At 43.2% G+C, this 25661-nt stretch overlaps 1 protein-coding gene across 5 annotated transcripts in view; it reads right to left on the bottom strand.

Annotated features, from left to right (window-relative positions):
* CAPZB (capping actin protein of muscle Z-line subunit beta) overlaps positions 1–25661 on the bottom strand; it is a 173261-nt gene that overhangs the window by 138481 nt on the left and 9119 nt on the right. The window contains exon 1 of one of the 5 annotated variants that reach the window (XM_078145646.1): positions 1112–1138. The exons of the other annotated variants lie outside the window; for them this stretch is intronic. Coding sequence (XP_078001772.1) covers positions 1112–1123 — 12 coding nt within the window. The 5' untranslated portion in view covers positions 1124–1138. Of the gene's footprint in view, positions 1–1111; positions 1139–25661 lie in introns of those variants that run through there. 5 annotated transcript variants of the gene reach the window in all.

Below are 25661 nucleotides of genomic sequence, written 5' to 3'. Positions count from 1 at the left end.
CCTTTCCCAGCAGCTGACATAATACACTACACACAACAGACACTTTAAAAACGCGTGCTGACCAAAGGGCTACAAAACTGTGCATATCCTTTGACCCAGCAATAGCACTTCTAGGGCTATATCCCAAAGAGATCAAACAAATGGGAAAAGGACCCACACGTACAAAAATATTCACAGCAACTCTTTTTGTGGTGGAAAAGAATTGGAAATTGAGAGGATGTCCATTAATTGGGGAATGGCTGAGCAAGTCGTGGTATATGAATGTAATGGAATACTATTGTGCTATAAGAAATGATGAACAGGCTGACTTCAGAAAAACCTGGAAAGACTTGTATGGTCTGATGCTGAGTGAAATGAGCAGAACCAAGAGAACTTTGTACACAATAATAGCCACGTTATGTAATGACTAAAATTGTTAAACTGAACCCCTCTCAGCATTACAAGGATCTAAGACATCTCCAGAGGCCTTGGGATGGAAAATGCTATCCATATCCAAAGAAAGAACTATGGAAGTCGAACTGCTATCACTTATTTTTACCTTCTGTTGAGTTTTGTTTCATCTTTCTGCTGGTTCCTCATATTGGTTTTAATTTTTACTTACAACTTCACTAATGTGAAAATACGTTTAATAGGAATGTAAATGTAAAGCCTATATCACATTATGTGCCATCTTCGGGAGGGTGGTGGGGAGGAGGGGGGAGAAAAATTTTTAACTCAAAAGCATATGGAAGTGATTGTTGATAAATCAAAATGAATAAAATAAAAAAATAAAATAAAATACAATAAAAATAAAAACGTGTGCTGAGAAACATGAAACCCAGCTACCATGCTGCTTACAGTAAAAACAAGATGGGCATTTCTAGTCTTCACAGGCCTACAAAGTTCTTTTCTCACCACAGTCCAGGGAGGGAGGTATTATTGGGCTCATTTCATAGACAAGGAAACTGAGGCTCAGAAAGTTAAAGTCTCTTGCCAGGAGGCAGACATGCTGCTGCTAAGGGCCAGGGCCAGGTCTTGGGGCATGGCCCCCACATTTTATACTCTTTACCCCACACCTCACTGCCACTCTTCTTGACAAATGACCTCCACCCAGCTGTCCCCTTCTCCTTACTTGTAGCTCCATCCAAAGGTCAAGCTTCAGGGAAGCTCCAGCATTCTGCGGGGCTGCTTAATGACACAAGCCAGACAGACGGCTACAGACTTCTGGCAAACAAGGGGCATCCCAGGAGGAAGCCAAAGTCCAAGTGCTCAGAAGAATGACATTCTGAAACCACAACAAGATCAGAACTTGTACCAGGTGAAAGCTCTCCAGGTATTCTTCAACAGGCCCTGGCCAATGGAAATAAAAGCTGTAAATAACGTGCGCTTTGTTTCCTGTTGGACTGACGCCTCTGCTCGGCTGCGGTAAAGCCTGGGCCCACCCTCCTGTAGAGCTGGTGTCCTGGCAGGAAGCACAGCCCAATCCTACCTCCTCCACAGTGAGAAGGGAACACCAGGTGGAAGGCAGGGGAGCAAGCAAGCTGGCACAGGCCTGTCGTTTCACAGGAGCACACTGGTGCCCAAGAGGCTTTTAGGATTCATCAAAATCCCCCAGCTATGGTAGCAGAGAGGGCAAAATCCATGCTCTGTTTCCACACAACAGCAGGCTACCGAGGGCCTTCAGGCCTACTAGTACTGAGGATGAAGGGAATGGAAAGTCTGAGATACACAAGCCCTGCCCCAAAGAATGGGAGTTCAGGAAAGCAGAAAAAAACAACAGCAGAAAAAAATCAGTAAAAAAGGCAGCGGTCTCTACCTAGGCATGTGTTGGGCATTTTTTAGAGGCAACCTGTGACTTCATCAGTGTGGAGAACATCCATCAAGGAACTCTTTTACTGCCGGACACCAGCCTCCTCTCTACAACTTCCAGTTTTAACAGAACTGCTGTGGGACCCAGAGGGATGAAAGGGTTTGCCTGAGGATGCACACACCCAGGTGCACCAGAGGCAGATCTTGATCTCAGGCCTTCCTGACTCCAAGGGTCAGCTCTTTATCTACTCTGCCAGAGCTAAACTGTGAAATGTGACAATCAGACAAGAGGACAGCACCAAGGTGCTGATGGAGGAACAGACAATAAAGAACTGCTGTTGTTCGTCATGTCTGACCTTTCGTGACTCTATTTGGGTTTTCTTGAAAGGATACTGGAGTGGTTCGCCATTTTCTCCCCAGCTCATTTTACAGATAAGGAAACTGAGGCAAACAGGGTTAAGTAACTTGCCCAGGGTCACAGAGCTAGTAAGAAGATGAGTCTTCCGGACTCCAGGTCCGGTGTTCTATCCATTGCACCACCTTGGTGCCCCACTAAAGAAGATGGAAGCGGAGGGAGGAGACAAAGGTCTCCAAAGGGATGTACATGGCTTCTGGGGGTCAGAATGCTCTGGAGGCCCCCTCGCAGCCACGTTGAGGCTGTGCCCACCAGGCCTCTGTGGCCTACCTCCCAGGGTCTTCCGGGGCCCCAGATGCTCAAAGGGATCTTCCTTCCCTAGAACAGAAGCATAGGAAAGGTCAGGAAACGGTCAAAAGGCATCTTCATTCCACTGGATTTTTTAAAAACAAATCCTGTGTTCACCTTCCTACGTCCTGTCTCAACTGTCCTAAGGTGAGCATCCTGCCAACCTCAGAGTGCTGCTGTCACATAACTACCCAGGGGGTTGAGCTGTAAATTTCCCATGGCCTTGGAAGCTGGGGGTAGGGAGGAAGGAATATTCTGTAATGACACACAAAGAACAAGGTGGGAGAATCACTACACCAGCTGCAACAGGCCCAGGGGCCACAAACCTGGGCCCTCCCACCAGCAGCCAAACGAAAAGCCTGCCTCCACTCTAGCTAGAGAGCTCTATGTTGAAAAGGGTGAATGTCCACACTGCGCGCTGACTAACCCACACACCGTGCCAAAGAGGTGCAAATACACACAAAGGCCACCGAAACCTACTGCCCAGACAGAGGCCCAGCAGGTATTTTATGACATAGGCAACTTTTTTTTCCCCTTTTGCCAAAAAAGTAAGCCTGCTTTTCCTTTTCGAAACAGATTTCATAGTTAGCTGACTCAAGCCTTCAAGACTCCCCTTCCATCCATTCAGAGCATAGACTGTTATTGTTGTCTTCCTGACCCCATGTGGGGTTTTCTTGGCAGAGATACTAGAGTGGTTTGCCATCTCCTTCTCCAGCTCATTTGACAGATGAAGAAACGGAGGCAGACAGGGTGAAGTGACTTGCCCAGGGTCTCACAGCTAGTAAGTGTCTGGGGCTAAATCTGAACTCGGGTCCTCCTGACTCCAGGCCCAGGAGCTCTATGCACTATGGTGCCCCCTAGCTGTGCAGCACAGACTGTAGAGTCAAATAATTAGATGGGATTTTCAGAGATGAGCCAGGGCACCCCTTTCAACACTGTCACAGTCTCTCCCTTTAGTGCTCCCATACAACATTTTCTAACCAACGAAACTCCTAAAAGTCAGAGAAAATTAACGTGCAGACAGAGGAGACTTGAAGAGAGAGGCACGCTGGTGAGGGAATGAAAAGACAAGGGGTAGAGGACTTAAGTAAAACTTCTGCCATTTCAACTAATAAACTAAATTTAAAAAAAAACCCAACAAGAACAACAAAAACATTCCCTCCTGCCACTATCCACTCTCCCCAAACAAGGCTGAGTGGGCCTTGTAGTCGGCAAACCAGCACTTCCAGGACTGGAAATGATGTCACTGTGGGCGCTATCTTTCCAGATGTCAATGGTGGCCCTTTTACAACCTAGACAAATCTCTGTGACCTGCTGTGGCTGGGGGGTGGGGGGAGAAGTTATCTTCTTGTTACTAACCTTCTGACAAAGCACCTCACAGACACTTTAGCTAGGTGGCTACCAGAAAATACGATAAAATACTATGTGTCTCTCTGCCCCTCATCCCCACTCTGCTCCCTTACATACTATAACAGGAGGACATGGGGGTAGGGGGAGATGAAGACAGTGTGCTGAGCTGCCTATACTCCCCTGTCCCGCCCCATCCTGACCAATGGCAAACACTTACACCATAGCTGGGCAAAGCTTAGGGATGCAGATGGAAACATGATAGAATTAACTGTCTCTCTCATCCCCAGAAACGTCAGAGAGAGGGCACGGTGGATCAGGAGAGTGCTGGTCCAAGGGGGCAGGAAGACTGAGTTTGAATAGGTAGGGCCTCAAACACTTCCTGGCTAGATGACTCTGGGCCAGTCACTGAACCTTTCTGTGCCCTGTTCCTCCTCTGTAAAATGAGAAGGTTGGGTCTGATCACTCCAAGGCTGCTCTGGGAGAGAGGGCAAGGATCACTGGTCAGATGATGTAGCACTGGAAGGGACCACCTAGTGACTAGATTCTAGTCCAACCACTTCATACGACAGAGGAGGAAACCGAGGTCCACATAAAAAGTTACTTGTCCAAGGGCCCAGAGGGTAGAAAGAGTTTCCATACCTGGGAGTTCCCTTTATCCCTAATGAAAAAACAAAGCAGGCAGGAAGAAAACAGCAGAACCAGGACTCCAAGCCAGGGCTTCCCTCTGGCTCCAGTTCCAGCCCTGGTTCCACTATACCACGTCCTTGGGCCCTACAATGGCAGGTGAGAGACAGGAGGGGGTGCTGGCCTGGGATTCAGGAAGCCCTGGCTTCATTCAAGACCCACCTGACACACTGGCAGCTGAGTGAGCCTGAGGCAGGCAGGACCCTAATAGTCTCAGCACCTCTTAATGGCTCTAAGTTGCAGAGAAGATATCAACCTGAACTGGTCTCTCACCAGATGGTTCTCTATCACGTTCATGAGCAAAAGTACTCACAGGGGCACAGGAGTTCCCAATAAAAAGTACTCACAGCCCCAGCGTACACTTCCCCTCCTCAGAGCTGTGAGGCGAGCCATCATCAATTACATTTTTGTAGGCTGCCCTGGGACACTAATTACCACCTAGAGCTGGGTGGGGGCATGTAGGTGGCACATCAGATACAGCATGTGGCCTGGAGTCAGGAAGACTGCTGCCTCAGACACTTACTAGCTGAATGACCCTGAGCAAGTCACCTCACCTATGTGTACATCACTTTCCTCACCTGTGAAACAGGTAGTAACAGCATCTACCTCCCAGGGTTGTAATGAGAACCAAGTGAGATACTTGCAAAGCACAGTGCCTGGCACACAGTAAGTGCTATATAAACATTAGGTATTGGCTATTATTAAGAGCACACTTCCTATGGAAGAAGTAGCCAAAGAGGGAAAGCAAAATGTGATGGCCACAAAAGTGCATCCCCTCTGTCCTCTCCTGGCTGCAGGGTGACCACTTTTCCATAGCCATGAAGCTGAGAACCCTGGGACTCAGTACTCCCCCCTACAATGACACTCCCGTCACTCACAAGCACAGAAGGAGCACCAGAAGGAAAGACCTCTCCTACAGAGGAATCCTAATGAGGAGGCCGGCAGTTACTGTAAACCCTGCCTCAGTTGGATAAAACGCCAGTCTCCACAAAGCTCTTCTCTATGCGTAATGTCTCTGCTTCCCTGCACAAGGCAGAGGAGAGAGAAACCCGGAGTTAAAAGTAAAAACCCCACCCTTTTAAAAGTTAAATTAGATCTTAAAATTATTTAAAACATTTGATATTCACAGACTTTCTAATACAAAAAGTTTTAATTTAGGATATTAAGCCTCAAAAATCATAAATCATAACCTCCAATTATGTAGTGCTATAAGACAAGTTGTTTAATCATTTTCTTTAAAAGAAAAAACCCTCATAAATAGGTCATTTATGGTTCCCAAAAAAGCTCCTCTATAGATGAATGTACCCAATGGGAATGAATGCTCAGTCTTAAATACTCCATTAAGTAAAGCAGGGCTTCATTTCCATTATTAAACTGTGAAGTTCATTCTCTAGTTAACAAGATGGTAAATAACAATGATCTCACCAGGCCTGTTACTCCTACTGTAACAGGGGCTGCAGCTGGGCACAGTGGAAAGGAGACTGGAGATGGCACCAGAGGACCCAGGTTCAAATCCTGTCGCTGCTGTTTTCTACTTGGATGACTTTGGGGAAGTCACTTACAGTACTCCGGGCCTCAATTCCTCACGTATGGAATGAGGCCACTGCCCTTGATGACCTGCTCTAAGCCTATGATTCTAATCAAGCATATGACGTCTAGAAGGCTTTAAAGACGACAAGTTTTCTTCCCAGAAGCCTTCCACGGCAGGGAGGCAATACGGATGTTTTTATCCTCATTTTCCAGACGAGGAAAGGAGGCTCAGAAAGCTGAAGCGCCTCGCCCATCAGCAAACACACAGTGGTAACAAGGATCTGAGCCAGCTAGGGGGCACCACAGTGCAAAGAGCACTGGGCCTAGAGGCAAGAAGAGCTGGGCGCAAATCCAGCCTCGGACACTTACTGGCTATGTGACGCCAGGCAAGTCACTTAACCATTGTCTACCTCCATTTCCTCAGCTGTAAAATGGAGAGAGTAATGGCACCTGCCTCCCACGGTTGCTGCGAGGTTCAAAAGAGATGATCATTGTAAAGTGCCAGCTCCTGACACATACTAAGAGCTTCTAAGTGCTTATTTTCCTTTCCTCCCCCCTTCCCCTTAGCACTGCACACTAGTCTGGCTTTCCATGGATGTGACTGTAAACGCATGATTGATCCTTACCTCTCCCTGAAAGTGCATTTGAAGAGAGTAAGTGATCAGTAAACTGTCAGGATTTCAGTCAGACTCAAAGCTGACCATCCTGCAAAGACAACAAACTAAAAACTACTCAAAAATTAGGATCTCTGAGCCTCAGCAAGCTTCATTCACATAAAAATAATCAAAACAGGATAAGCCTCTTCTCACTGCTTAAGAGTCTGAGAAGCAAAACTGCGGTTTTGAAATAGTATGCAATTTCTAAGCCTTGTGCCCTCAAACCTGGTACTTCCGTCTTCCTGTCATAGCAGAGTCCTCTGCGTGTCTTATGCTCCCTCCAAACAGTGAAATATATGGTCCTTAGTATTGAAATAGACACCCAAGAACCAACGTTTTTTCATGTTTGATTATGAAAATAATCATAGTTAAAACTGAGACGTAAGTGGACAGAGCACTGGCCCTGGAGTAGGAGGACCCGAGTTCAAATGTGGCCTCAGACACTTACCAGCTAGCTGTGTGACCCTGGGCAAGTCACTTAACCCCCACTGCCTCCAATAATAATAATAAATAATAATAATAATAATAATAATAATAATAACTGAGATGTATCACACTGACATTTCTAACTACTAGATATTTTAAACCATTAGAAACCACTCCATCTGACACCCAGGACAATTAGGAAAGGCAAAGAGGGGAGTACCTTCCCAACATGGGGAGCCACATGTATAGAAATATGGATGCTGGGAATGGAATGTCATATGGTCACCTCTAAAACTGTATCCTTAGAGGTCACATGGCTATACAGTGAATAAGCACAGATGTTGAATTCAGAGCACTTAGGTTCAAATCTTGGATCTGTGATTCAACCTCTTTCTAGGCCTCAGTTTCCTCATCTGTAAAATAAAGAGGGTTTGAACTAGATCAGAGATGTCAGACACAGAGAATGTGGCCTGTAACACTCCTGAATTCAGCCTGAACCAGATTAAAAGGTAATTGGGAAATACTAAACAAAATAAATCAGAATACAATAAAACATGGATAATGTTAATATGTGGCTTTCTAAGTCAATATGTGGTCCTCAGGGACCCTTATATAGGGTTTAACAGGCCCCACTATCCAAGTTTGACACCACTGAATTAGATGACCTCTAAGGTTCCTTCGGCCTCTAACCTATGATCTCTTCTAGCTCTGACACCCATTTCTTTTTCTTGTTAATGTTTTTATTCTGAATTTAAAAAACAAAAAATTGAGCATTTCCACTTCCAAAATAGAACAGAAAGAATTGTATATGAAACTGGAAACTCCTTATATACAGCAAGTTTTTCCCTTTAAGTACATAAAAAAAAGCAGACTGTAACTTTCAAAGCTGTCCCACTTATCTGTTTCCTTCTGGTTGTCTTTCTGCACTTTTGGCCTGACATCGTTTTCTAAGGGTGTCTCCCAGTTTTGACATTCTATGTTCAGAAGTTTCTCCCAGTTCAACACTATGTTTTCTCTGTTCAAAAGTCACTCCTGACTCTGAAGGTTTGTGTTCTATGGCCCCTTCCAGCTCTGAAGGTCTGTGTTCTATAGCTCCTCCCAGCTGCTGGTCTAACCTTCTATGATTTTATTAGCAGAGTGCCACCAACAATTGGCCCAGCAGAGCACTGAACAACCATCAAAGTTACAATCTATGTCCAAAAGAGCATGCTTATGTACTGTGGCAGAGCTATTACAAAGATAATTAAATCACAGTCCCACACATCTCAAAGTCCTAGCACATCATGACTTCTTCTGAGAAAAGGTCTTGCTTGGTATTGCCAAAGCGTCAGCAGCTTTGCAACAAACATTCCGCAGCACTATACGATAAAGCTACTAGTTTTGCAGAACTGAATCAGAGACAAGCAGTTCCACCCTAAAAGCATTCTGGTCTAAAGGTCTCAAACAAATGCTTATCAGCCTGAAAGGAGCTGTGGAGCAGGAAAGGAAGACCTTTCTTCTTGGGGAACAACAATTTCTGAGTCTCAACTCACACTAAACTGCAGTCAAGGGTTCTTGCCATTTAGCCTTTGCTTTGCTTTTAGGCCTGAGTGGCCAAGTCCACAGACCCAAAGTTAATGTAACCATCTGGGTTGATGAAGCACCTCACGAAGCTTCCTAACATCTGTTTCTATAGCAGCATCTCTGAAGTGAACATAACTTACAGATCTGAGAAAACGCACCTGCCCCGCTGGTTTACAGGGCTCTGAGAGACCTAGATGCTCACCCCCAACGTCACAGTCCTAAGACTGGAATCGCCAATGCAAAGCACCAAGAACCTAGGGATCCTTATTGTGGCTCAACATTGTGCTCCTTATTCAAGAGTGGGTAAACGGTGCTGCTTTCGGATAATGAGAAAAGCGCTTCACAGCTGATTGCAGAAACTCTGAGAAAGCTGTTCATTCCCAGCATTTATTAAGCAGATACGGGATACACCTTGTGAATGGCCATCTTTCTGATCCCTTCCCAAAATTCCACCAAATATCATCAAAGTATTCCTACCAACCCGAGGACACATTTTATGGTATTATAAAGCCACTGTCATCTTCTTCCCTCTCCGCCTCCTGTCAATATTTTGCAGAGGTGGGAAGTCCACAAGTAGGAACACTGCGTATATTTTCTGATTATTTTGATGCACTGATATTGGTTTTACTGACTTTTTTACATGGGATGACTCTCTGGGAGAAGAAGGAAAATTCAGAGCTGTTAAAAAAAGAGACTAAAAACATTTAATAAAGTCATGGTCATCAAGAAAATACAAGTGGAAACAGACGGAGGCAAATCAAGATCTCAAGTGTTAGGACTAAAAGACAAGAGTGTCAGGGGGCCTAGCAGTATCAGTATTTTCACAGAATGAGACAAATTGCACTAGGAAAGTGAGAAACCAACCAGTGAGCTCCAGGATCTCCAGAAGTATAAGTATGAATCCACACCACATGAACTCATCATAGTATGACAGTGAATGTGGGCTGCTGAAGACCATGCCCGTAAAGCAGAGGCCTGGCTGAAAAGCATTCATGTGGAAGCCCAGCAAATGATGAACTGGAGCCTTGCTAAGGACAGAGAAACTCTCTACAGGAAAGGAGACCCTTTGCCAACTGAAGACCTTTTCACAGCCACTCCAATTTGTGAAGATCACCTACTAAGGCACGAAGGGGCTGCTTTCTTTATTGGTGAAGGGAGTATGCATGAAGCCAACATGGGAGATCCCAGAAGTACTGACGTAGAAGCCTCATATCTTCTCTCTTGCCTTGGGTCAGAGAAAGGCATGTAATTCCCCTGCGTTCCTCTGACCACATAGTCCCTGCCTGTCCCCAGACATGAGAAATCACTACACATACTCATGTGCTATGTGCTACAAGGAGAGCACATGAGCAAGGCTAGAGGGAAGAAAGGATCCCTCTGGGTTGTACTGATCAGAAACGCTGTCATGGAAGAGAAACCTTCTGAGATTGGCCTTTAAGGAAAAGCAGTATTTGCAATAAGGATTGGATGGTCACAGTAGTTAGCAGGTGAAAAAAATGACCCAGAGGAGTTTCAACTGGCTGGTACAAGATGTTTCTGTGAGAAAGAGATGGGACTAAAAAGCTAGATGGGGTCAGCCTCTGGAGGGCCTTGAATGTCAGGTTCATGAGAGAACAAGTTTCATAAGATTTGGAGTTAGAAGGATGCTAGGGATCACCTAATCCCACCCCATCCTTTCATAATTGAGGAAAATTAGGTTAAAAAAAAAAGGTAACTTGAACACAGTAGTGCTTAAGAAACATTTATTGTATTGAACAAAGTGACTTGACCCCAAGGTCATACAGGTAATAAATAACAGTCAAGATTTTAACACAGATTTTCTGGCTTCAGGTTCTGTGTTTTTCCTCTATGGTACACTGTCTTTTTCCACAAGGCAACTGGGAGCCATGAAAGGTTTAGGGGTAGGGGGGTTGTCCCATAATGCACGGTCTCAAGGAGGTTTAGTCTGGCAGTGCCCTACAACCTGGAATAAGAGCCTGCAGATCAGTTAGAAGAGCAAGCCTCTGAGCTAGACAGGTGACAAAGGGAACAAACAGAGAAGACCCAAAGGTGCCTCAGAGATCTGTTTACAGACAGGAACAGCAGCTCTGTGTTCATACTTCAATGACAGGCAGGAACAAGGTGAACCACTGAAGAAGCCAAGAGATGGGTAAAGCCCACAAGATTCCAAACCTGAGCCCAGGCTTCCCAGCAAAGCCTAGACTTACTCCACTCACCGGCTCACTTCTCCGGCCAGCCAGCATTCCCTATCCTGACAGAATAAAACTACTCAGGGAGTTTGGGGAATTAATGAAGATATCCATTACCTCTACTTTTACGGAGGAAATTCAAGAGTAATTAAACAAGGACTTTGGCTTTCCACTGGCAGCCAAAGGCTTTAGTAAGACATAATCAGTGAAAAGAAGAGCTTTCCTTCAGCTAAACCAACCATCATTATAATAAAAATGGGAATAGCCAGCATGTCTATGGTGCCTTAAGATTCATAAAGTATCTTATATATATTACTTTATCGGATCCTCACAACATTCCTGAGAGGTAAGGGCTATTATTATTCCCATTTTATATATGAGGAAACAGAAGCAAACAGAGTTTAAGTGACTTGCCCAGGATCACATAGCTAAAAAGTGTCTGAGGCAGAATTTGAACTGAGTTCTTCCAGACTCTGGGCTAGCTCCCAATCCACTGAACCACTTAACTGCCTAGCTGTTAAACCAAGGCTTCCAGAACTGAATTCAAGACTGTAAATGAGGTGGTTGTTGTCTGTCCTTCATGTCTGAAGAGGACCAAATGGCATCACAGGGTGATATCTTACTGGATTACAGTGAGGCAGAGCTGCACAAAGTCATCAGCCTCTCTCTCTTACTGAGTCACTGAAGTCCAGTGGCAAGACAAAAGTCAAGATGACTGGAGATGGCGGGGGATGCAGTGGATGATCTTGGCATCTTCCATGTCTGATCAAGGTCTAAGTGCTCCACAGCCCTGCTTCAGCTGCCTTCATTGGGAACAAAGCATTCTTCTCATCTGCCTATTTTTCCAGGGGAGGTCTTCACTAATAGGGTGAATATCCCCTAATTCACTGACAGGTTTGAGGCCTGTTAGTTACCCTCAATCTAGCTTACCCCATCTGCTGACACAGTTTACCGGGGTGTGGCCACTGCTCATGCTACAGGTGAGAGCCAGATAAAGATGGACACCAGGTGCACAAGCAGCCCTGAAAAGGGCAGCCCTCACACCAAAGGTGCTAGTCCTCCTGAACACTCCATATACCCCTCCAAATGAGGAAGCACAAGGATGGAGTAGAAAGGGACTGTCCCCTGCCCAAGGCTGGATGCTATGCCTCTCTTAATGCATCCTAGAACAGGATTAGGTTTTTCAGCTGCCACATAATACTGTTGACCCATGTGGAGATCACAGTTCATCAAAACCTCTCAGATCTTTTTCCAGAGTTGATACCTGAACATGTATCCCCAATTTTGTACATGTGAAGCTGATTTTTTTGTATCCAAGTACAAGACTTTACTTTATCCAATTTCATCCAAATTAAATTTCATCTTACAGCATCTGGCCCAATCCTCTAGCTGTCCATTTGGGTCACCTGCCAATCTGAGGATAACTTTATCAAGTCATTGATAAAAATGTTAAATTGCACAGAGTAGAACTGACAAGAGTCTGAAAGCAGATGGAATTATATATTTCTTACTTTATTTTTCTTGGGGGGTTTTTGGTCTATGTTTTCTTTCACAACATGACTAATAGGGCATGACTGTACATGTATAACCTATATCAAACTGTCTGCCTTTTCAATGAGGGAGAGAAGAGGGAGAGAGAAATTTGGAAATCAAAATTTTAAAAACCAAATGTTAAAAATTGTTTTTACATTTTATTAAAATATAAACTATAAAAATAAAATGACCAGCACAAAGCCAGCAAAAGATCCTAGAGGACTCCCCTGAAGGGAGAAACCTCCTGCCTCACAGGTATTGAACCACTAATAGCAACTACTCTTTGAGGCGACCACCCAGCCAGTCCTAAATCTGACTGCATCACTATTTAATCTACAGTTCCGTCATCTTCTTCACAAGAAGACTAAAAGCTACTTTATCCCAAGCTTTGCTCAAGTCTAAGCAAACTCTCTTATGGCCTGCCTTCCCTTCAACCACTAGTTCAATTATCTTTTCCAAAAAGGCAACAAGGCTAGCCTGGCATGACCAAGGCCATGAAGCCAAGCTGGCCCTTAGTGATCACTACTTGCCTCTCTAGCCATTCTAGAATGTTTCAAGAAATTCAAGTCAAGCTTCCTGACCTCGAGTTCAGAGACTGTATTCTTATCTCTTCTTTGAAAACTGGGACAACCTTCATTTCTAAAATATATAGAGAATTAAGACAAATTTGTAAGAACACAAGCCATTCCCCAATTGATAAATGGTCAAAGGATATGAACAGGCAGTTTTCAGATGAAGAAATTAAAGCCATCTATAGTCATATGAAAAAATGCTCTAAATCGTTATTGATTAGAGAAATGCAAATCAAAACAACTCTGAGGTACCACATCACACCTACCAGATAGGCCAACATGACAAAACAGGAAAATGATAAATGTTGGAGAAGATGTGGGAAAATTAGAACACTGATACATTGCTGGTGGAGTTGTAAAATGATCCAACCATTTTGGAGAACAATTTGGAACTATGCCCAAAGGGCTACAAAAATGTGCATACCCTTTGATCCAGCAACAGCACTTCTAGGGCTATATCCCAAAGAGATCAAACAAATGGGAAAAGGACCCACATGTACAAAAATATACATAGCAGCTCTTTTTGTGGTGGCAAAGAAGTGGAAATTGAGAGGATGCCCATCAACTGGGGAATGGCTGAGCAAGTTGTGGTATACGAATGTAATGGAATACTATTATGCTATAAGAAATGATGAACAGGCTGCCTTCAGAAAAACCTGGAAAGACTTATATGGTCTGATGCTGAGTGAAGTGAGCAGAACCAAGAGAACTTTGTACACAACAGCAGCCATGTTATGCAATGACTAAGATTGTTAAACTGAACCCTTCTCAGCATTATGAGGATCTAAGACATCTCCAGAGGCCTCAGGATGGAAAATGTTGTCCACATCCAAAGAAAGAACTATGGAAGTCGCATTGCTCTCACTTATTTTTACCCTCTGTTGAGTTTTATTTCATCTTTCTGATGGTTCCTCGTATTGGTTTTAATTTTTACTTACAACTTCACTAATGTGAAAACATGTTTAATGGGTATGTAAATGTAAAGCCTATGTCAGACTGTGTGCCGTCTTGGGGAGGGTGGAGGTGAGGAAAAGGGAGAAAAATTTTCAACTCAAAAGCATATGGAAAAAAAAATTTAAAAAAAAAATTAAAAAAAGAAAAAAGAAAATTGGGACAACTTCTTCAATCCTGTGGTCCTTAGCCTCTATTTTCCATGAGCTTTCCAAGATCACTGAGGAGGGCTCAGCACCACTTCTGACAGCTCTTTCAGGAACCTCCTTACTAGAAATGTTCCCTTTGTGTCTTCAGAAGTTCATTCTTGACTACCTCCCATCTGTCCTAGGCCAACTTCCCTTAAAGCATTTTACCCCAGGAGATTCTACCTCTAAACCCTTTGAAATCGACTTTCCTCAATTTTAGAGTTCATGCCATCTCCCTTTCTTCTCTATCACAAACTTCAGGAAGTAGTCACATTCCCCACCTCCACTGGCATTTCTCAAAATCTCTGCCCTATCGGCCAGTCCTTCCCTGCTGATGAAAATCAAATCCACAATGGAATTTCCCCTTGATTATTCCACCTTCTGAAGGATGAAATTACCACTAAGGTGAATCAAGATATTAAAAGGATCAAATGAGGTATTTATAAAGTATTTATTTAGCATACAGTACCTGAGTCAAATAAAGCACGTTCCCTTCCCTGTTCCGGCACAGTGGATTAAGTGATGGTTGGGCCTGGGGGTTCAGAAGATCCGAGTTCAAATCCAGCCTCAGACACTTACTGGCTGTCGTGACCCTGGGAAAGTCACTTAAACTGTCTGCCTCAATTTCATCAAATGAAAATGGGGATAATATCACCTTACTTTGCAGGGCTGTTATTAAGGCTCAAATGAGATAACATTTGCAAAAAACATTTAGCCTAGTGTCAGGCATATAGTAAGCAGTATATAAACACTTATTCCCTTCCCCTCCCCTTCTCCCCCTATTAGCTGCTCTACTTTTTACAACTACGCACTAGATACTGGGATAACTGAAATCTTCCACCACTCTGTGTCAGGCTTATGATCCATTTCCTCTTCCTGTCCAGGTGGTCTGCAGTACATTCCAGTAACAAAAGCATAACTGTTTGTCCCTCCACCGACTTTGATCCAAAAGGCTTCAAGGCTTCATCGCACCCATCCTCCACCCTACTGGGAAATCAAATCTGCCTCCTTCCAACTAGGAGCCCTTGTTCCTCTTCTCTGGGGCCTAAACTTTGGGCAAGGAATATTGGCAGGCGCCTGAGGCCACGGGCTGAACTGTCGGCCTCTTTCTTAGATTTTGTTTCCTGCGCACTCTTGGGTTTCTCCACTGCTCTTCTCCTTTCTCGGTAGCATTCTCTATGGTGTCTAGCTTGGTGGATGGACATAGGAGGTCTTCTCCCTTCTCCATTCTTTTTAGTTTAGGCTTGGGTTCCAATCCTGGCTCAGCAGCTACTGTGACTAGGGCAATCTCTTCACCCTTCTGAGATTCACTTTCCTTCTCTGGACAACAGGAGGTATTGAGTAGTTATCAACTCTAAGGCTCCTTCCAGCTCCATATAGGATTCTGCAGCTTGTACTAGCTCACAAGGGCATGGGCAGAAAATCTCTCTGGAAATCTTAAAAGTGCCACAGAATGTGTGATCTATTATAATAATTACCTATGAAAAAATGCCACCCTGAAAATGGAAGTGATGTGCTTGGGGGCCCAATGGCTAATGAGGAGGGGAGGTGAAAGTGAACATCCAGAGGGCTTGACTCCTAGGCACACACCCTCCCTCACTAAGATTCAAGATTCCTGATTGAACCAAAACCAAAACTGGATTTGAACTTGCTATTAGTTACTATCAGCCCAAGGTGATCAGTACTGATCAATCAATCACCAGATCATAATATTCCACAGAAAAACATGAATTAAGGCATAAAGCATAGAGGCTGGAATGAATATGACATTTAACAATTGAGGGGAGAAATTATTCTTTTAGGGAGGATGAGAAATTAGGCTACATAGGTCTAATGGGAATATGGCTTGTAATAGGTATGGAGGCAGGTTTGAGAAGATCCAACTAGGACTATATTATGATATTTCTAAGTAATAATACTAAGATATTTCTAGAGCAATAAAAAGACTCAGTCTAACAGAAAAAGGACTAGCAGTCTGGAGTAAAAAGATCTAGGTTCAAATTCCACCTTTCACACTTAGTTGTATGACTTCACACAAATAAATCATTTAAACAACCTCCATGAGCCTCAAACTACTTGTTGGCAAAATAAAGAACTTAAACTAGGTGGCCTCTGAGGTCTCTGAAGCTACGATTCCCTGACTATGCAAAGAGTACTGGAAATAAAGGAAATACAATTTTTAAAAAATGTATTTTTAAGGTATTTATCCAATCTGGATTTTCTTTTTACTTATACTTTCCAATAATTCACACATGTATATTCTTTCTGAATGTATGCCTTTTCCTTTTAAATTAAAAAAAAAACTTGTGAAAAAAGCCTGGATTGGCAATATGAACTAATTCTGTCACTAACTCTGTATGGCCTCAGCTTCTTCATCTGTAAAATAAGGCAGATGGACAAGATGCCCTCTCAGGTCTTTTCAGTATCAACATTGTATGTTCTTAAATCCCTTCCAACTTTAAAAGTCTACAAACCCATAACAACCAATCAGGATCTCAGAAGCATCAAAGCCACACAAAATCATTTAAAAAGCATAAATGAATTCATACTAGCTTTTTGTCATTTTCTCAATCAATAGATGCTAATGAAGAAACTATCATAAGGGGGTATGCAATTTTTTACACTGAGAAAGGATACTCCCAATTAAAAGTTGGGAACTACTGGATTAGGTCCCTTTGACCTCTAATGTTCCAACACACCATGTCCTAAAGTTCCTTCCTGTTCTAAGAGCTCATACTTACATGACACATAAGGCTTACAAAGTACTTTCCTCACAATAACCCTTATGAGATAAATAGAACAAATATCATTACTGCCATGTTTCTGATAATAGAACAGATGGGTTGCTGAAATGCCTTGCTCAAGGTCAGATAATCTGTTAAGTGGCTGGCTGCTCAAACCCATGTTTTTTGCCTCCAAATCCAGGGTTCTTGTAAGCATAGCTGCCATAACATGTTACATTCTAAAGTCCCTTTCCAGGGCTGACATTCTATGTTCTAAGGTCCTTCCAAGGCAAGCTCTGACTTTCTATGTTTAAGCTCCCTTCCAATCCAACATTCTACAATTGAAATAATACTTCATGCTTGCAACAAAAAACAACAGCCTCTCAGCTAAGCAGGATTAACTGGTGCCATTCTACAGATGAGGAAACAGACTCAGGTTATAAAGGCAAAAATTTATTCTTTGGAGTCTCCTATTTCTCCAACCCAAAAGGCCTAGCTCTCAGAATAGGGCCCCCCACTACCATCTTTAGCACAGATCAGGACTCTCTGGTCTCATTCACTAGTCACTCAATCTTTGAAAGAAAGCAATTTCCATTGCTAGCACATCATTGCCAACAGCCAGACACACAGGTCAGACTCTGGCAAGAGGACAGCTGCTGGGGTTTCCCAAGTACAGTGAGTACTGTTCTTTGCAGAGCAAAGAAGGCCAAATTCTTTCATTAGTGGAGAAAGAAGTGAATGGATGTGGTTGCAGAGAAGATCTTTCAAGATGCCATTTTTATTGGAAACTTCAGGAATACATGTTGAAAGATGGGTTGTTAAGCAGGACAGAGATAGTGAAGTGGAAAGAGCAGAGATGGGACCTGGCATTTTCTAGGTGTCTTCACTGCTGCTGGTCTTTCTACATTGCAGCTGTTCTCTAAAACATGGAGCTGGGTGTTCTACGTACATATTTTTCTACTTCCCATTTAATCTTTGGACAGCAATTACTGATTGTGATTTCAATAATGGTATAAATACCACTATAACAAATTCTATAGGGAAATTTTCCTCTAATTACCTAGAGCTTAGAAATCTTTTTATTGGAGAGATTTTGGTCTTAAGGTACGACTTGGAGAAATCAGTATGGCACTGAGAGTCAGTGTCAGGGGTCACAAACCAGCTGTGACTTGAACAAGAAATCGTCTGGCAGTTTCCTCACTTGTAAAATGAGGGAGGCTGGAGGAGAAGCTCTAAAGTCCCTTCCAGGTCTAAATGAGGCAACTAGATGAGATAACCTCTAATGCCCCTCCCAGCCCTGACATCCTGTGTTCTAAGGCCCCTCCCAGCTCTGACATTCTGTGTCTTGAGGTCCCTCCCAGCTCTGATATTCTCTGCTTTAAAGGCCCTCCCAGCTCTGACATTCTATGTTCTAAGGCCCCTTCCAGTTCTAAAATGCTAAGAATATGATTAGCCTTCTCTACTGCCTCACAAGATATTCTGAGTAAGATATAAGTCTAACAAACTTTGAGCTCATCAGCAAAAGGCAACAGAATTCAATAGCCAACTCCTATATTTATAGGTCTTCACAGTGCCAACTAGTCTCATGATGGGACGGTACTTCCTGAGGTGCCATGGCAACCATTTCTTGTTTGGAATTTCAGGAAATATTTTCCAATTAATCAATAGACACCAAACTTAGCTTCACTGAGTCAAAAAAAAAAAGGCTTCTGAAGTCAAGGCTCTGGGAAAAAAAATACCACGAAGCTGCTTCTACTTTCTTCATCCAGGATTTCATCTGTCTTCAAAATATCAGTCTATCAACACAAAGGAGGAAAAAAACTCCCAACAAATTCTCTTTTTGTGGCAAGTAAAACAGCAAGGCAGTCCCAGATGGGAAATAAAAACATAGAGCAAAATCAAGCAGTCAGTGCAAATCTTTGAAGGAAGTTGTTTAACTTCCTGTAATGCTAAAGTTAGTGCTGTTGAAAAACTGTGAATACTGGTTGAGAATTCTGGGAAAGGAGACTTTAAACACATTGGTGATGTTTTCACTGGTCAGTACCAATGTTATCAGTCCCGAGCATTTATCATTTTAGACCAAGACAGGTTGGAATCCAACCTAGTCTCGAACCTAAAATAAGGCCATAGCATAACCATCCCAGAGACATTCATCCCTCCCCTCCACCTACCTCTCATAGCAAATCAGTTGCTAAGTCCTGTCAATTAAGTCCTGTCAACTTCTACCTCCACAGCGTCTGTCCCCTTCCCTCCGTTCCTAGGGAGTTTCCAGCTCCTAGCTCCAATCACTGTTTTTAAGTGACCAATGAAAAAATTCTCTATACCAAGCATTCTTACCCGGGGGGGGGGGTGTCATGCTCATATGGATAGATTTCTTTGAGGAAGCACATGAATTTGGACGGAAAAAAATGCTATCTTCATTTCCTCTGGTTTCCTTTGAAACCTCTGTTGTTTTATGCATTTAGAGACATTTTTCTGAGAAGGGGTCCACAGGCTTCAAATGAAATTGATTGCCAAAGGGTCTAGGACATAATAAAGGGTAAGGAGCCCACTTGAGACCTCTCTTTAGCTCTGGTCATTCAACAAGAATTTACTAAGTGCCTATTTGCCAAGCACTGTGCCCCAGAGGCACCAGGGATTCAAAGAAAACATCCTTTAACTTATCTGTATATAACCTAAGAATTCGAATGCACTGTCTTTTCAAATTCCAGGATTCTGAAACTCTTGTTTCTTCCTCACTTTTCACATCTAATCCTCATCAAGAATGATTAAATGATGTCTGAATCATCTCTTGCTTCTATCCCTTCTAGGCAATTTGTATAGTCACTGTGCTAGTAGAGAACCTCATTACCATCCACCTGGACTAATTCAATAGCCTACTAAGGTCCCCCACCGCCTCTACTGCCCTTCCTCCCCAATCCATTGCTGACAGACCATTACCAGACTAATCTATTTTAAGCACTGAGCTTACTAATGTCATTCCTCTGCTCAAAAACCTTCAGAAAGTCCCTCCTGCCTACTGAGGAAAGTTCAAAGTCCTCTGCCTACCACTCCACACTGGAGCTGCACCCCTACTCCTTGGCCATCATGCTTCCCTTTGCTTCAGCCTCCACTCCCAAGTCCCATCCCAATGACTCAATAACTCTGGGTTCTGACTGACCTTTGTCAGTATCGAGCCCACCACACCTCTTCCTGTATCACCCAACCCTTGCCCCCCCAAACTCTAGCTCTGAGAAGAGTAATCAAATACATTGCTGGAAAATACATGTCAGTCAATTGCCCTATGACCCCAATCACTGTTTCCTCTCTCACCTCTCAATACAAAACATTCTTCCTTGGTCACCCCTCACCTATACGTTTCTGTCTTCTATTAGAATGTAAGCTCCTTGAAGACAAGGGCAGTCTGACTTGACTGAATTTGGATTCCCAACAGTTAGTACAGTGACTGGCACACGGTAAATGCTTAATAAATGCCTTTTCATTCATTCATTCACTTTTTCCAACCTTATCTAATATTGTTTCTTTTCCATACATTCTATGCTCTAGCAAACTATAAAATTCTTTATTTCTCCCACAGGCCCTGGAATTTTCTTCCCACTGTACCTTTGCTTATGTCATGCCCTATCCCTGGTACTTCTTGCCTTTCATTATTTTCCTGCTCATCTTTTATAATCCAATTCAAATGGCACCCTATCCTGAAAGTCATCTACACCATAAAGTCAGTAACCACTTATTCCTAGGAGATCTCAAAAGCACTTTGTTTTACAATTTTCTACAGAACTTCCACTGTAATTGTGCATATTATAGTCATCTGTATTGATATCTTTCTACTATTACTAGACAAGAAGAGCTCCAGGACCAGGTCTTATCTATAATTCATATAAATAATTCTGTCCTTTATACAAGAGGCACATAATAAAAGCTCGCTGAATTTATAAATGAATAACAAATCTGCCTCTAAGTCATTAGGAGTATCCCTTCACTTCCCCTGGTAACTCTTCCTTTCTCCTCATCTCCCCTGGCCCTCTCCCTCCAACACCCAGTGTTTTCCTACTGCCATAACTGTCCAGGGCCCACTAACTCCTTTCCTTCTCTCCCCACTGGACAGAATTCCTCGCATATTCCACTCTGCTACATATCAATGCTCTAGTCAAACTGGAGTCACTCCTGTCCCCAAAACACAGGCCCTGGGCTTTCTTGCCTCTCTGCATTTAGCTCTACACTCTTCCTGCCATCTTTTTAAAACCCAATTCCAACTCCACCTCCTCCAAACACCTTCACTGATTCTTTCTGTTCTCCAAAATATCTTCTCTTTCTTCTGGCCACCCCAATGCTTCTGAACCCCACCCCCAAGACCTCACCTAGGACTTAGTTTTGTACCTCAAAGACACCCTTATGGGATAGTGTGTTACTTATCTCTGAGTCTGACACCATTACTAAATTCCAGAAAGACAAAGATATAAAATTTCATATCTACCTCAGTACCTAGCACTGCTCTCTGTACAGCTATTTGACAAACATTCAGTGAATTAAGTAAGTCAGGAACCTAGGCTGAATTTTGCTTAAAAAAAAAGTCCATACACTTTGGGTCAGACATTCCCTTGCTAGAAACAAAGATCAAAAACAGAAAGTTTCACCATATGTGCTGAAATATTCATAGCTGTATTTTTTGTGGCAGCAAAGAACTGGAAACAACGTATATGCCCATTAACTGAGGAATGGTGAAACAAGTTGTAACACTTCAATGTGGTGACAGATTACTGTACTGTTAGAAACATGCATATATAAAAATCAGAGAGGAGCAGCTAGGTGGCGCAGTGGATAGAGCACCATCCCTGAAGTCAGGAGGACCGAGTTTAAATCTGGCCTTAGACCAAACATTTGACACTTACTAGCTGTGTGACCCTGGGCAAGTCACTTAACCCCAATTGCCTTAAAAAAAAATCAGAGAAACATGGAACACATGGAATACTGATGGACAATAAAATTGGTAAAATGAGGAAAACAATTCACAACAACAATGTTAAGTGAAGAGAATTTAAAAAAAAACCCACTGTAAAAATAATGAGCAAGTTTAGTCTTAGAGGGGAATTGAGAAAATGTACCTCCCTCCCTTCTTTGCAGAGTACAGTGGGGGCTCTGGGTGTGGAATAATTGCATAGACTGTCAGACAAAGCTGATGTGTGGTTGATTGGTTTTGCTGAACTTTTTAAAAAATTCTTTGTTACCAAGGAATGGCTCACTTGGTTAGGGAGGGCAAAGGATATGTAGAAATGAAGGTAACATAAAACAAAAATTATCAAGATACACTTTTAAAAATCCCTTAAAGAACCTAGGCTAAGACCTACTTCCAGAAGAACAAGAGAATCTATAGATCAGGGCTTCTTCTTCTTTTTTTTAGATCAGGGCTTCTTAAATATTTTTGTCTTCTTTGGCAATGTGGTAGACATTGGACCCTATGTACCCCTTTCTCAGAATCATGACTCTAAATACACATAATACAGAGGATTACAAAGCAAACAACATAGGGGACCCTCTCCCTCCAAAAAAAGTTCAAAGAGGCCAGGTTAACCAGATTACCTCTAAGGTCCTTTCTGGATCTAAATCCAGGCAGGCTTGGAGAACACATCCAGGCCCCAGTTTGAAGGTCTCCTAATCAAACAGTTACAGAGGGCTAAGTACAAGTCACTACGCACAAGTTGTATACCAAGTACAAGACTCAACTTCTAACTTGAAGATGCTTACAGCCTATTTCACAACTCATTTCAGTCTCCCTAGGACTGAAATCCCCTTGACAAAGTCATCTAGGCACCCAAAGACTCTTTCCAGCACATCCAAACCATTAGGGTAGGCAAGGTGAAGGTTTCACACATCTCTTGGCTCTTGCCAACACCTCTGATCTCAACAGAGTGAACTCAAAACAGAAATAACATGCAAAATTATCATCTGAAAAGCCAGGCTACTTTTAATTTTTATTATTTTTTGCTTTTTGGTGAGGCAATTGGGCTTAAGTGACTTGTCCAGGTCACACAGCCAGTAAGTGTTAAGTGTCTGAGGCTGAATTTTGAACTCAGGTCCTCCTGACTCCAAAGCCAGAGCTCTATTCGCTGTGCCACCTAGCTGCCCCTAGGCTACTTTTTAAATTAAAAAACTAGGCTCTTTCCTGAGTTTTAAGGAGGCTCAGGCTCACTGCCCAAGCAAAACCAGGAAGTAGCCAACTTGCAAAGAAAACCAGCTTTCGGCTGCAGAAGTAGCTGCTTCTTTTTTCATCAAAAAGCTACATGACGGATAGAAAGATCCAGTGGTCCTTAGGGTACAGTGGCAAGGCACCTTCTTTGATGTCATTACCATTGGTGAAAACCGTATCCATTAACTACTGCCGAACCATTGGATGGTGGTAAGCCTTCAGTGGCAAGAATCTAAAATTCTATGATCCTACGTAGATAATGAAAGTACTTATCCCCAGAGTTATAGACCTCACTGAGAGAAGAGGAAACAAGAGATGCATATGGGTAGAGCAACTTCCCCAGTAGCAAATCCACTCAGCTCCTCAGCGGCAAGGCCCAAGTGCTTTTTCCACTACCTCATTGGGTCCTACCCCATCAGTAGTCCCCTGATGTGCTCACCTTGTGATCACCAGCCTAAAAAGAGTCTAAGAAATGAATAGTCAGGCCCTGTGATACAACTTGGAACCACTCGAAAAACAAAGACCGGAATGGCTAAACACTGAAAGAGAACTCCTTCTACCAGAGCAGAAGAGCCTGCTTGAGGCACTGAAGTGAAATGACCTGCCCAGGATCCCACAACCCTTATGTGCCAAAGGCAAGGCCAGAACCCAGGTCTTCCTAACTCCAAATATATCGTTCTATCCAATGGGCCAGGAGGTTTCTCTAACAACACTGGAAGACTAACTGAAAATAGTACCAGCATGATAGCTTTACCAATTCAACAACAACACAGGCCCAACCACTATTTGGCCCCATCTAATTTATTTCCATTGACTCGCACTGATTTACATGGTTGACACAGAGGATCCATTTTTTTCTATCAAATTTCTCCCAACTCTCTTTCCCCCCCCCACAATGTGACATTCCACTCTCTTGCATAAAACAAGCCCGAGACATCTGCAGGCCTGCTCTCTGCCTCCCCGGTAACCAGAGATATAACCAGGGCTTTGCAGCTCTTCCTGTGTCTGCTTCACACCTGCAGCACTGGAGGGAGAAACTGAAAACTCCAAAGAAATCTGCCTGCAGCATCACCCAGGGAAATGGAAACCACTGAAGAGGACATTCCATGGTACACAGTCCACAGCTGAGCACCAACTGTCACCAAGGTTTCCAGAGCTTAATCAAATAGCTGAAAAATGTTTGTAAATGTCCTATTAATAGCAAAGCCCTGCCCTCCATATAAACCAAAGTGATCCTCTGGTGTCACCAGCTTAGGCAGTCTGGCCTTGGGCGTGGCCAACTATGGCACAGAAATACAGAGGCCTGGAATGTTAGACAATAAAATGTCAGAGTCAGGGAGAACTTTCAAAGATAAAATGTTCAAGATGGAAGAGACTTTAAAAGTACACAGGGTTTCAGTACTGGAATGAATAAGGAGGTGATAACCCAGCTGTCCTGTCTACCCTGCTCACCCCATATCTAAAGAATCCGCTCAAATTTGGACATCACAGTCTAGGAAAGCCAATGAAGAACTGGAGAACCCTTACAGCGGAGCCTTGAACTCCAATTATAAGAGATATGAACAGAACTGGGGTGTTTAGTCTGAAGAAAAGATGATATTGGAAGTACCATAGCCATTGTTAAGGTGATTATTTCAGTGAATAGGGATTTAGATTTATTCTGCTTGGCTGCAGAGGGCAGAAGACGTACACTGAGATTTGACTCCAAAAGTGGAACAGTTTGCCTCTAGGGCAAGGGTTTTTTTAAACCTAGGGTCCACAGATCAATAGATTTCAGGAGGTCAGGAGATTTCAGGTGAACTTGGATGGGAAAGAAATTCCATCTTTATTTTCATTAACCTCCAACTGAAATTTGGGATTTCCTTCCATTACTTAAAGACATTCTTAGGAGGAGTCCATAGCCTAGATTTCACTAGACTATCAAAGGGCTCCTACTCTAGAGACAGAGATATCCCTCTCATTGGAGGTCTCTGAACAAAGGCTGCATTGGCCCCTTGTAGGACTGGGGAGAGGATTCTTTGGGGGCTAGATTAGATGTCCCTTCCACCTTTGAAACTCTGTAACCCAGAATGTTAGAACCAGGAGAGGCCTGAGAACTCTGGATGCTTGGACTAGAAAGGAAGCTGTTAGTTCAGAAGGAATGCTAGGGGTCATTTAGCTTCCCCCTATCACCATGCAGAGGAAAGGAGGAAGCTGGGGAGGGAGGAAGGTCGATATTATTTGCCCAAATTCACATAACTATTTAATGATAATGACAATAGTGACAACTTTAACAACATTTATATGCTATTTTTAGATTTGCAAAGCACTTTCTAAATATTCTCTCATTTGATCCTCACAACAACACTGGCAGGGAGGTGCTATTATTATTATCATTTTACAGATGAAGAAACTGAGGCAAAGTGAAAAAGAATCTTAGAGAGCTTACCTAGGCCAGCCCCCTTCTTTTATAGATGCTAGCAATTGAGGCTGCCAGTGGTTAAGAGGAGAGCCCACCCCACAGTCCCACAGAGTTAGAAAGTCAGCTCAAGTCAGTCCTCCAGGCCAAGCCTCCTTCCCACCTCTAGGCCAGGGTTCTTTTCCCTGTCCCATACCACCCCTTCCACTATCAGGATAGT

The sequence above is a fragment of the Phascolarctos cinereus genome, unplaced genomic scaffold, assembly GCF_003287225.1.
Source record: "Phascolarctos cinereus isolate Bilbo 61053 unplaced genomic scaffold, phaCin_HiC Scaffold_726;HRSCAF=1367, whole genome shotgun sequence".
Taxonomy (NCBI): domain Eukaryota; kingdom Metazoa; phylum Chordata; class Mammalia; order Diprotodontia; family Phascolarctidae; genus Phascolarctos; species Phascolarctos cinereus.
This window is presented reverse-complemented; position numbering and strand designations above follow the sequence as displayed.